Source organism: Capra hircus, chromosome 16, assembly GCF_001704415.2.
Source record: "Capra hircus breed San Clemente chromosome 16, ASM170441v1, whole genome shotgun sequence".
NCBI lineage: Eukaryota > Metazoa > Chordata > Mammalia > Artiodactyla > Bovidae > Capra > Capra hircus.
This window is the reverse complement of record NC_030823.1, coordinates 71,797,251-71,810,565: the sequence shown is the minus strand read 5'-3', so window position 1 is coordinate 71,810,565 and position 13,315 is coordinate 71,797,251. Positions and strand designations below refer to the sequence as shown.

Here is a 13,315-nt window from a genome sequence, read left to right as displayed (position 1 = left end):
CTCTGCGCCCCCATCGCCCCATTTTTAGGAAAGTGTAATGGAAGCATTTTATGCTGTGCAAATTACCTTAAAAACCAGGAAATATCTTCGAGGCACAGGGAAAATAAATTCAACATGAAATATTCAAATTCATCGTAATTACCACTATAGAGTTCAGCAGTTTTCCCTGAGTAGAAGTGGTTACAAGTAAGGTGAAGTCAGTTTAGTATTAATTAAAAAACTCAGCACATTTACCTAATAGTTCTGTTGTATTATATTTTTTAATCTTATGTTTTTCTCTCTACATATACAAGTTCCTACCTGTTTTTAACCTATTAGCATAAGGACATGTAATGGCTATCATAAGCACAAATTCTGCTTATGGTAAACATTATATAGAGTTGGTTTATTTCTTGGGGAAATTAAACCATTTTTTTTTCCTACAGATTGCTTATCATCCTTCACCCTAGGGCAGAGGACTCAAGAGGAAAGAAGAGAAGTGTGAAAAAGAAATGAAGTATTATGTTATATGGGAAGAAGTTATACTTTCACTTTAGGGAGCCTGTGGGACAATTCCTTTAAGTAGACTCAATTATGATTGGGATTTGTTTGACTTTGGGTCAATCACCTGCAGTTACTGCCACCAAGGCAAGCCCTAGTGATAAATTAATGATGGAGTCTGCAGTGAGAGTAGGTAGATTCCTGAACGCACGCTGAATGGAGCAACTTGCCCTGAGGAATCGTTGAAGCAAAGATGCCACTTGAGTATAGAGCATCTGTATTTACTTTGTCTTTGCTCCAGTTACTCTATTTATATTGTTACTCTCGACTGCCTTCATGGTACCCAGTGATCCCCATGCACTGCCACAGCGATGCCAACCCTGGATAGGCAGTTACACCGATGGCAGTGGAAAAGACCGTGAGATTTGCACTTTTCCTAAGGTATAAATTCAGAATGAACTCCTCAGAAAATAGTCTTTTTTCTGTTAAACACGAACTATATTTCAGCAGGGCTTCCTGAAATAAAATGTGATCACCGAGGATTTTACCACTCTTTCTTTATTTTGTTGGGCTTGGAGACAAGGACATTTTTGCAGCAGTACATGGGGAGATAAGTTAGCTGTTTTGCTTAGGAGCAAGAAAGACCTTTCCCAAGACTTTCCTGGGACACCACTTAATGACCTTAATGGGTGGATAAGAAAACATTAGGTTCCTATCTTATTATCTGACAATAGGTTAACATGAAAAATACTATACTATGAAAAATGCATTTCACAATATTCTAACAGATGCTGCTAGTATAATAGCCTAATGTAGCAAACGCACCAAATGTGCTTGAGCATGTTTCTGACACTATTTTCATAAGTGATGATATATCCTAATTGAAACTTACTAAAATTATGTTTTCTCCTCCAACTGTCATGAAAACATACCAAACTAAGTGTTGTGTGTACCCATGATTTAGGAACATAAGATGTATCTTTTTTTTCTGGCTTTCTCCTCTGTGGTTTAGAGTTAGAGTTGACAATAGGAGACTTTTATCCCTCTCAATATTAGTCCAGTGAGTTTATACAATCCCCAAGTAAGTTTTAATTCTCCTTGATTACTTGTATAAGCCAACCTAAATTCAAACTTGAAGACTTGTGCAAGACATATTTAGATTTTTTTAATCTAAACATCTAAATCTATAATTTTTAAATCTAAAAGTTTGTTGTAGAATAATAGTATTATCAATTCAGTTCAGTTCAGTTGCTCAGTCGTATCTAACTCTTTGCAACCCCATGGACTGCTGCACGCCAGGCCTCCCTATCCATCACCAACTCCTGGGGTTCACTCAAACTCATGTCCATTGAATCAGTGAGGCCATCCAACCATCTCATCCTCTGTTGTCCCTTTCTCCTCCTGCCTTCAATCTTTCCCAGCATCAGGGTCTTTGCAAAGGAGTCAGCTCTTTGCATGAGGTGGCCAAAGTGTTGGAGTTTCAGCTTCAGCATCAGTCATTCCAGTGAATATTCAGGACTGATTTCCTTTAGGATGGACTGGTTGGATCTCCTTGCAGTCCAAGGGACTCTCAAGAGTCTTCTCCAACACCACAGTTCAAAAGCATCAATTCTTCAGCGCTCAGCTTTCTTTATAGTCCAACTCACATCCATACATGACCACTGGAAAAACCATAGCCTTGACTAGACGGACCTTTGTTGGCAAAGTAATGTCTCTGCTTGTTAACATGCTGTCTAGGTTGGTCTAGGTTGTCTAGGTAACTTCCAAGGAGTAAGCGTCTTTTAATTTCATGGCTGCAGTCACCATCTGCAGTGATTTTGGAGCCCAAAAAAATAGTCTTTCACTGTTTCCACTGTTTCCCCATCTATTTGCCATGAAGTGTTGGGACCAGATGCCATGATCTTAGTTTTCTGAATGTTGAGCTTTAAGCTAACTTTTTCACTTTCCTCTTTCACTTTCATCAAGAGGCTCTTTAGTTCATCTTTTAACTCATGGAGTGAATCCCTTTAGGAGTGTGCAAAGAAAGCCCCAAATATTTTTATCATTATTTTATCCTAAACATTTTATCATATTTTTATACAATTTTAATCATTATAAATGTTGTATCCTTGTGTCATGTAATTTTTTCATTAAACCTTTTTTCTTGTGAAACCAAACGCATAGAAGGCTTCCCAGGTAGCACTAGTAGTAAAGAACCCACCTGCCAACGTAGGAGACAGAAAGATATGCGGGTTTGATCCCTGAGTCCAAAAGGTCCGCTGGAGGAGGAAATGGCAACCCACTCCTGTATTCTTGCCTGGACAATTCCATGGAAAGAGGAGCCTGGCAGGTTGCAAGCCATAGGGTTGCAAAGTCAGACACGACTGAAGTGACTTAGCATGCACACACACAAACACATAGTAGAAATCGTAAAAGACAGAAATGTACAACCCATGTAGCTACCATCCAGGTCGGAAAATAAGATATTGCCTGTACCCCCCAGAAACCCCCGTGTCCTTTCCAGTCACTCTTTCTTCTCTCCCCACCCCGGGGGTTAACCACAATTTTTACTTTTAAGTTAATCACTTTTTTACTGTTGTTATCATTTTACCGTCTATTCATGCATCATCAGGAAATACTTAAATTTAGTGTTTGAAATACTTAAGTTTAGTATTATCTTGGTCTTTCTTTGGTTTTCGTTTTGGGCTTTTGTTGTTGAAATTTAAATAAATGGAACCATATAGCTAAGTATCCTTTTAGGTTCAGCATTTTTCACTCAAAATCATGTTTGTAAATGTAGTTATAATTAGTTTCATTGCTCTCTTTGCTGTATTTTATGAACTCACCACAAATTGTTTATCTGTTCCACTCTTTGAGGCCCTTATAAATAATGCTGCTAAGGACATTCTTTCATATGTATCTTGGCAAGCATTACACATATTCCTGATGGAGATAAGTATATATGGAATTGACAGATATTATGGTTTGTGCATTTTTAACATTTTGAGAAAGCATCGCTTTACATTATAACCATTGGAAAATGAGGCCTCCCGTTGCTCTGTGTCCTAACCACAGTATTGTTTTAGCCCATCTGTTTGTTATACAGTGTTACCTCATGGTTTTAATTTCCTTTTCCTTGATTGTTAATGAAGTTGAACATCATTTCGGGTTTTTATTGACGATTGTTTTGTGAAAGTGCAGGTTCGAGTATCTGTCAAGTGTGTTTATATTGTCGTCTTTTTCTTACGGAGCTATAGGTGTTTGCGCTAGTATATTTGGAATTTGAGCTAATTGTGAACTATGTATATCTCAGACCTCTGTTCCTACCTGATGATTTTGCCTTTCTGCTCTCTTGAAAGTCTTGGTTGAAGCTCAGGAATTCTTAATTTTAGTATTGCTGGATTCACTAAACTTCAATTTATGATTAATGCTTTTCTGTTTTCTTTAAGGAAGTCTTCCCCTACCCTGAGATGGTGAATATAGTCTCTTATTTTAATGTATAGGTTTATCATTCTACCTTCTATATTCAGATCTACAGTTGGGGTTTTTTGGTCTATTTTTGAGGTAGGATTAATTTTCATTTATTTCTATGTCAATAACTGGTTGTTCTGTCACTGTTTATTAAAAAGACTGTCGTTTCCCCACTGCTTTATAGTTCTACCCTTGTTGTAAATTGCGTCTATTATGTGTAGATTAATTAGTGGGCTTTCTATTTAATAATCTTTTATGCATTGTTTTATCACATTGTCTTCAATAATGTAACTTTGGTGTAAATTTTGATACTCAGTAGAGCAGAGCGCCCTATCTTATCTTGTATTTATTGTGGTAAGAACATTTAATGTGATATCTAGCCTTTAACAAATTTTAAGTGTACAGTTCAATATTGTTAACTCTAGATTGATTAATTATTGTACAGCAAGTCTCTAGAACTCACTCACTGTGCATAACTGAAACTTTATACCCACTGAACAACAACTCTCCATTCCCCGCGCTGGCAGCCGCTGGCAGCCCCCATTCTACTCTCTGCTCTGTGACTATCTTAGCTATCTCACATAAGGGAAACCACACAGTATTTGTCTGTGACTGACTTACTTCACTTAGCATAATGGCCTCCAGGATCATCCATGTTGTCACAGATGGCAAGATTTCCTTCTTAAGACTAAATGCTATTCCATTGTACCTATATACTGCATACATTTCAGAATTAGTTTGTGAAGTTCCACACAAAAAGCCTCTTAAGGTCTTAATTATGATTACATTTAATCAATTTGGAGAGAATATTGCAAAATTGAACCTTATAATTCATTAACATAGTATATGCAGCACTTTTAAATTTCTCTCCATAATATTCATGGTTTTCTGTACAGAGTCCTTGCATACCATTTGTACATTTATTCCTAGGTATTTTATATTTTATCCTCTAATAAATGCCATTTCAAAATAAGTTTTATTTTTGAATTTGTTGCTGGTATATAGCAATATATGGATTCTTAAATTTTACCCTTGCAACTGTGACACGTCTGCAGACTTTTTCGATTTCATGGTGGCATAACTGTGTAAAATGCACATAAGGACAGTCCAAGTCACTGTGCCTTTTACTTCATTGTGTTGCCTTTCGTAAGGCTAAGGACCTTCTCTAGCTGGAATCTCCAGTGCAGCGCTGACTGCCAGTGGTAATAGTTGGCATCATTGTCACATCTCCAATTTCAAAGGGGAAACACTGAAAATTTTTACTAAGTGTGATGTTATCTGTTGCTCAGTTTCCTTTGCTCAGTTTATTTAGTGTTGAATCTTAAGTTTATGAATGAGAAAATCCTGTAATTTTTTAATAATGCCCTGTCAGGTTTTGATCTTAAGGCTTGGCTATTTTTGTTCGGCCACACCACGTGGTACGTGGGATCTTAGTTCTCCAACTGCAGATGGAACCCGTGCCCTGTTCAGTGGGTCTTAACCACGGGTCTTCACCATAGGACCACTAGGGAAGCCCCGAGGTTTTTCTGTTTTCTTAGGGAAACGGGGGAGTGTTTCCTCTTTTCCTACTATCCAAAAGAGTTTGCATAAGACTTCTTCACCAACTGGGCCACAAGGGAAGACCAAGAATACTGGAGTGGGTAGCCTATCCCTTCTCCAGCAGCTCTTCCCAACCCAGGAATTGGACCGGGGTCTCCTGCATTGCAGGCAGATTCTTTACCAACTGAGCTATCAGGGAAACCCTGCATAAGACTAGTAGTATTAATTAGAAATCACTGTTGAAGCCATCCAACTAAAGTTTTTTTGTTTTATTTTCTGTTTGTTTTGGAAATTTGTTTAATTACTAATTCAATTTCTTCAGTAAGACTTTTCAGATATTGTATTTCTTCTTGCGTCTATTTTGGTTAGTTGTACTATTCCAAGAATATGTCTATTACATCAGAATTTCAAATTTGTTGAAAGAAAGCTGTTTTTACTCTTTTAAAAATCTTTTCATGGTCTATATAGTAGACTATATAGTAGTGTCTCATTTCATTACTGATATTTTTTATTTCTGCTTGTCTCTTATTTTCTTAATTGGACTAACATTTATCTATTTTTGTTAATCTTTTCAAGTAACTTATTTTCATTATTGTTTAAGTACTCATGGGTTATTTATAATTATATCCTTAATTTCCAAATTTATAGGAGTTCTTTCTTCACTAGAAGATAGTTTGCATTCATAGCTGATGTTTTAAAAATTCTGAATTATTTCCATCATTTGAAATTTGCTTTTTTAATACATATTTTTATAAAAGTCTATTGTGTAAAAAAGGATATAATATCCACTACGTGCTTGAGAAAATGTATATTCTGTAGTTGTAGCATATGATATTCTGCATATTACCATTAGGTCAATTTTACTTATCATGATATTCAAATCTTCTACACCATTACTGTATTTATTTGCCTCCTTATTTGGTCAGTTACTGAAAGAAGTATGCTGAAGTATCCCACTGGTTGTAGATTTGCCTGTTTCCTTTCCAGTTCTGGCAGTTTTTGCTTTCTAAATCTTTGCTTTTGAGCCCATGCATGCAAATTTGGAATTACTTTATCTTTCTGGTAAATTTGAAGCGTTATCATTATTCAGTGTACCTCTTTATCTCTAGAAATTATTATTGCCTTGAAGCGAACCTTGGCTGATACTAATGTAGCTACACCAAATTTCATTTGCATGGCAAATATTTTCCCACCCTTTTTTATTCGACTTTCTATATGTCAGTGTTTTACGTATCAGTGTATAAATAGCAGATTTTTTGCTTATTTAATCAAAGTCTGCCAATCTGTGTCTTTAAAGGCACAATTAAGACATTTACATTTAATGCAATTGAGTCTAAATCTGGGTCAGTCTTTTAAGGTCAGTAAATCTTTAAACAATCTTTTGCATTCAGGAAAGAGTTCATTAACAGCTATGAGTTTAAGAAATTTCTCTCTTCTCATTTGTATACAAACATGCAAGAATTTATGAAACCTCATCTCCTGTTATTCCTTTGACTGTCATATGATGAAAAGAGATCCAGAAACCAAAATATGCTAAAAACATTTCTCATCTAGTATTTTGGGAATTTTGCTTGCAACTCTTGGCTTTATCATGATTTACCTACCTCATTCCAACAGACAGGGCATTACCAACATATCTATTAATATATCTTTTTTTTACAAAATACTATAAAGATCTCATTTTTGATTGCAGGGCTGTGACTCCCAAATGAGCGTGTCGGAAATGTCCTGCAGTGAAAGCACGTCCTCCTGTCAGTCTCTTGAACACGGCTCGGTCCCAGAAATTCTCATTGGTCTGCTCTATAATGCCACAACTGGAAGACTATCCGCAGAAGTGATAAAAGGCAGCCACTTCAAGAACTTGGCAGCAAACAGGCCACCCAGTGAGTGAAAACTTTTCTTAATTCTAATGTTTTCTGTACTTACGGGATTCTAAGTGTTAGGGCTTCAATCCTGTCATTTAGTCTTAGCCAATCGATAATGGTGCAATCATCAGCTAATCTATTTCATGTTTTCTATTTCCAGTCATTTGGGAAGTAGAAAGATTTGAAAATCAAAATATTAATTGTAAGCTGACAAGACTTTACATTTTTCAGCATCTGCAGAATAAATCAGCCCTATCATAGCCATTATCTTCTAATACCAGAAAAAGTTATGAGTCTTTGTTTAAGGTAATATTCCACAGATATGATGAGGAATATTTATAGCTATTGTTAACGAAAATGAATGTGTTTTCTATCTGCATGCAGTACTGTGAACTAATGTGTATCTTTCTGTATTTTTCCTTATTGTCCGCATTAACAATTTTAAGAAAAAAAATGTTTCTTTACATTTTTCCTCCTTTAAAATTATCAATCAGTACTGCCTGCAGAGTCTTATTTAAATGAAATATGCTTTGCTTTTACCAGGACAAAATGAATAAGGAATGGTTTGACGTTTATACTGGATGCTAGGAAAGGAAAGCTAGATGGTATACATCCCTCTACCCTGTCCATCAGCATCTCTCTCTCCTCTCTCATCTCTCTCCTAGTTCAGGAGGTGGGGAGTGGGTCAAGCGCAGAGAAATTGTCACAGTATACCTCCAAAACTGTTTATTGTTATCTGTAGAAACGAACTGGGAAAGTAGCAGCTTCTTTATATTTCTGTAAAATTAAAGCTGTTGATGGCCTAAGCTCTAAATTTGAAAGGAAGTCTTGAACAGTAATGGCACCCTTATATTTGTTTCATGATTTCTCACAAACTTGCTGAAAGCAGGATTTTACTCCAGGTAGCAAATGACTGTTGGAGGAGGGGAAACTTTTTCCACCCTTGAGTTAACTTTACTTCTAAGTATTCTAACAATTATTTTTTCAATCAAAGTGAAAAGTCATAAAAATATATTTAATGTGCCCTCAGTAGTACTGGAAACCTTGCTTCTCACATACATCACACAGTGTATCTGTCCCTGCATTAGAAAGTCGGAGGCCAAAATTAGGTTTATATTTCTATATATCTATCTATGGACGAATGACCTAACTCCCCTAAGTTTGTTTCCTTATGTCTAAAATTAAGGTTGTATCTCTCAGGGTAATTGTGATACTCAAATCAGATAAAGGCAAGTAAAAAGGATGCAATTATTATTGTCCCCTTTTTCCTTCCAAAAGGAAAAATTCAGAGGAAGGAAAGAAGCAATTACTAAACAGCTTTGGAAGTGTGACTTGGTTATCTTCATTAATCCACACTAGGAAAGGAAACTCAAATGGCCTGGGAAGTAACTTAAATGAGCAGAATTTGTAAATGAAAGATAAAATCATGGAAAGACCTGTGGCAAATGCAAGGGAGCACTGTACTCTTGCTTGGAATCAGGAGAAAGTTTTACTTGATTTGCTAAACTTTGAGTGTTTTTGAAACACTGTAACAGATAAACATAAAATTTTGGGATAAAAAATCCCAAATGTATTTGGGATTACATTTAGTAGCAAGCCATCAGTTTGCCATTCCTACTTTAGCCAATAGTTTAATTTTTTGACAAATCTTTAACTTGAAATGCTAGAAAGGAGCAGAATGAAATGATAGGTTTGTCTTTCTGTCCTTGCTGAAGCCACCCTGATAGAAGCAGAGAAACAATTATCAGAACTAAAATGAAGGATAGGGAGTAGAGAGAGGCAGGAGAGGATAATATACAAGAGAGATTTGCATCCACAGAATAGATCTTTCAGGTTAAAGAATAGGTTATAGCAGTTTCCATTATTTTAGATTTAGAGCTTCAGTATTAGGACAGTTACTGGTATTAGCTGGGAGGTAGCTAGCAGGTAAATACAAGTTAACATTAATCTTTATTATATGAAATAAAATATTTATAAAGTAAAATAGAAGACAGTTTTATCAGTTTGTCATACTGTATATAAGATTGTGACCCTTCATATATACCTGGGTTCTAAGCTTTGAACTGTGTTAAAGACTGACTAATCCAGTTTTTGTCTTAAAAGAACAATAGTAACATTCAGGAACAAAAATTTTAGTAGTCCTATTTTTCATAACAATTTTATATTACATTGGGATTAATAAAAGTGTTGGAAATGTTAAATATTGCATGGATAAACTTTAAAAATTAGCAAAATAATAATTATAATGATCTTTTAATGACTTTTATTCAGTCTTTTATAGTCTGATAATTTGCATGATTCTATGTTCAATGTGCTTTAGACCACAAGGATATCATTATAAAGATGTCCCACTTTAAAACAGTGTAATTTTTGTTTAAGATTGCACAGTGACCTTAAAAATTCTCATTCCATGAAATTTACCCAACATACCCTTTGTTCAACCCTCTACCTGAATTAAGATGCTAAAGTGTTGTGTTCTTCCACTCCAGTGAACAGCGTTTCCTCTTTACTTCTAACCTTTGACCCTCCTTCACCCAACAATTGACATCTGGTCATTATTTCTTTTACTGCTTTCCACCCCCTGTTCTCAGATGGACTGTTCTGTTGTCTAAAACACTTGATAGGTGGACAGGTTTATATAATCCGAGGTGAGTTCCTGTAGAGGCTAATTGGATGTTGTCTTTTCATGCAAAAACAAAATACCCTAAAACTTGCCAGCAGTGAAGCTGTCCACCATGTTGATTTCCAAAAAATGCACATTTATTATCTGTGGTACTTTGAATAAAACTAACTTAGAATTTATCTCTGATTATGGATGATGGTATTCAGAGTATCTATAAAATTAGCAAAACTTTTAAAATTAAAGGTTTTAATTTTTATTCATTATATTGATTTATGTAGAAACAGATATTTCATTAAGAAATATTGAAATTTTCATAAAATTAATTGAAATTTTGATATGAAGTACACATGATGGATCTACATGCTGAAGATCATTTGCATGAGTTCTGAAGAAATTGGAAACACAGTTGTTTGAAATGAGGGTTTATCTCCTAAGTAACCAGGCAATGAACTGTTATGTTTCACTTGGTACACTAAACATCACATCAACTTTTTTTTATAATTCATGAAAATAGTTAAGATACCATACTTAAAACTTCACATTAAATTGTGCCAAAAAGGAATCCTGTAGTATTTATTTTTAACCATCCAAAAAGCACATTAAATGTACTCTTGCATGAAACCAAGGAGAAAGTTTTACTTGATTTGCTAAACGTCGAGTCTTTAGTGCATTTGGCTTCATTTTGGCCCTGAAATGTTTTAAAAATGTATTTAAAAACCACATCCATGCAGAGATTTTTTTGACATTTCATCCTAAGCTGTTTCGATGTCATCTTTGCATTCTTGTCTTTCTCTTTTCCTCCTTGCCATTTGCCTTCATTTCTATTTGTTTGTTTATTCTTACACTCTGAAAACACAGTGGAATGCTTTACAGTGTTGTGGCTAACTGAGCTTGCTAAGTGTTTATTAATGCTATGATGTCCTGCTTAGTGAATCTAAATGGGGGTGGGAATGGGCAGGGTGGGTAGTGGGAGGTCGGGGGTGGGGGGTCAGGGTAAGGGAAGGATTATGAGGTATACCTTTAAATTCTAGAAATAGTGAGGTTAAGATATTATTACCCCCCCCCCAAAGATTTTATGCCTACTTAGCGTTCTCTGTACTTGTCACATTTTATGATCTTCTACATCAAAATGGAATTACCAGATTTCTCCTAAACAGGGTATACATGTATACTATGGTAAACATGGTAAACATGGTATATCCTTATAAAGTCTGAATACTTAACCTCATCAAGTGTTACAAGAAAGACATTTTGAGTTTGTTTCAAATGATATTTGTGGTATGTTTTGCTTTGTTTTTTTCTGTAGATACATATGTTAAATTAACCCTACTGAATTCCATGGGCCAAGAGATGTCCAAGTGCAAGACATCCATCCGCAGAGGGCAGCCAAATCCGGTCTACAAAGAAACGTTTGTTTTTCAAGTGGCCCTGTTTCAGCTCTCTGATGTGACGCTCATACTGTCCGTGTATAACAAACGCAGCATGAAAAGGAAAGAGATGATAGGCTGGGTTTCCTTAGGTCTGAACAGCTCTGGAGAAGAGGAACTCAACCACTGGACTGAAATGAAAGAGTCCAAAGGACAGCAAGTCTGTAGATGGCACGCATTGCTAGAGTCGTGATGACTCAGGAGGAAGGGGCAATTCCGGTTCCAGGCAGCAGCATCTCTGAGTGCAGCGTTCCTGTTACCTAGTCACCGTTAGAAGAGCTGTTCTTTGAAGAGTCATCTGTAACATTCTCCCCAAAAGCTTTAAATTCTGTGGAGCTAACGTCTACTGCTGACATCAACGAAGAAAAGATAGGTCTCTAGCAGAGCGCGTTTGAGAAAATGAGAAACTGGCATCCTCTTTGTTAAACTAACAGTCCTCCAGAGCTTTCAGAGCATCCTTTTGGCGTGAAGTTAATTTTACTGTAGCAAAAGAGCCAGTAACATCATGAAAAGTCACGATTATAAATGATTTTGAAAATCAGAATTTGTAGTTGCAGCACTCTGTTAGTGTCACGCTACATATTATCCACAAAACTAGCTCGTCCCCAGTGTGTGTGATGTTCTCTAATATGAGAAAGTCATCCTGCATCAGTCAAGTCTAATGGTGAAGGCTTTCAGTTACATTGTACGTTGTTTTAGTTCAGATTATTTTCCTTTTTGTTGTGCCTCTGTTCTTCTCCATAGCACTAAATCTAAGTGCAAGCAAGTATTCATTTTCATAAGGGAATCTTTTTATGTATTATTTTAAGAAAAGTTCACTTCTTCAATTGCCTCTGATTTTGCCTGATCCAAAGAGACCAAGTCACTGTACTGGTCCTTTGCAAGTCTCCTAGACAGGTTGTACTGTAGAACCATGTAACTTTCTGTTGAAAGCACTTCCTGTATTCTTGTATTCCAATGTAGGAAGCTAATAGAGCAGGACTTTACTTAAAAATCTCTTTCAATGATTGACTGTTTAAAATTGTAGTAATGTGAAAGTACATTTTTTTTACAAACTAAAAAAATATATAGTGAATAAGCTGTTGAAAATTGAAACAATTCAAGTTAAAGGAAATTTTAATCATCTGCTCTGAGTGTTTATTAACCAACACTGCATAAAGCAGGTAGCATTCAAATAAGAAACAGTTCTCTTCTTCTTCACTCTGACTTCAATTTGTATTTGTGATATAAAGACTCTTCAGTTCTAAGTTTGAATCAGAACAGCATAAACAGTTCTGAGATTCCTTAAAATGTTTCTAGTAACTTGTGACTAGATTTTATGAAATTTACAGATACGTTCTTCAACGTGATGTCATCCTGTGCCTTCCATGTGAGTTAAATTTGCTCATACAGCTTGAAAGTTGTATTTGCAAAATTAGGCCTTCAATTTTTATAAATGTAAAGATTAGATTCCTCAGAACCGTGTCACAAGATCTTTATTTCCTCTGAAGTATGTAAAAGTTGTATAATGTGCTAATTTTTTTAAATGGCAAGGCATTTGTTGTTTTTATATTTAGGAACTCTAATTATCAGGAATATTATAAGCAGTTTTCTTTTTAATTTTGCCTCTTACCCAATATATAATTTTATGCACATACTTTATTAAATAGAATGTTTTGTATATATGAAAAATATTTTTTTTCTCTTTCTAATTCCTAGTTAAATTAGACAAAACAGACTATTTACCAGTTATTCAAAAGCAGTATATCATTGTTCCTAGTCCCAACTAAGTACTATGTATTATTGTAAGCTAGAACTTGTTATTACCATAATAAAAAATGCATAGATATTATTACTTCAGCTTGGCTGTACTGAAAGGCCTTAAAAGAAATCCAAAAGACAGTGAACTCCTAATATTTTTTAGTTTAAAAAAATGGCAGCTCTCTGCATTC

At 35.4% G+C, this 13,315-nt stretch overlaps 1 protein-coding gene across 1 annotated transcript in view; it reads left to right on the top strand.

The window, feature by feature from the left end:
- Window positions 1-12,480, top strand: part of SYT14 (synaptotagmin 14) — a 136,279-nt gene extending 123,799 nt beyond the window's left edge. The window contains exons 5-6 of the mRNA XM_018060773.1: window positions 7,163-7,352; window positions 11,264-12,480. Coding sequence (XP_017916262.1) covers window positions 7,163-7,352; window positions 11,264-11,577 — 504 coding nt within the window. The 3' untranslated portion in view covers window positions 11,578-12,480. The remainder of the gene's footprint in view (window positions 1-7,162; window positions 7,353-11,263) is intronic.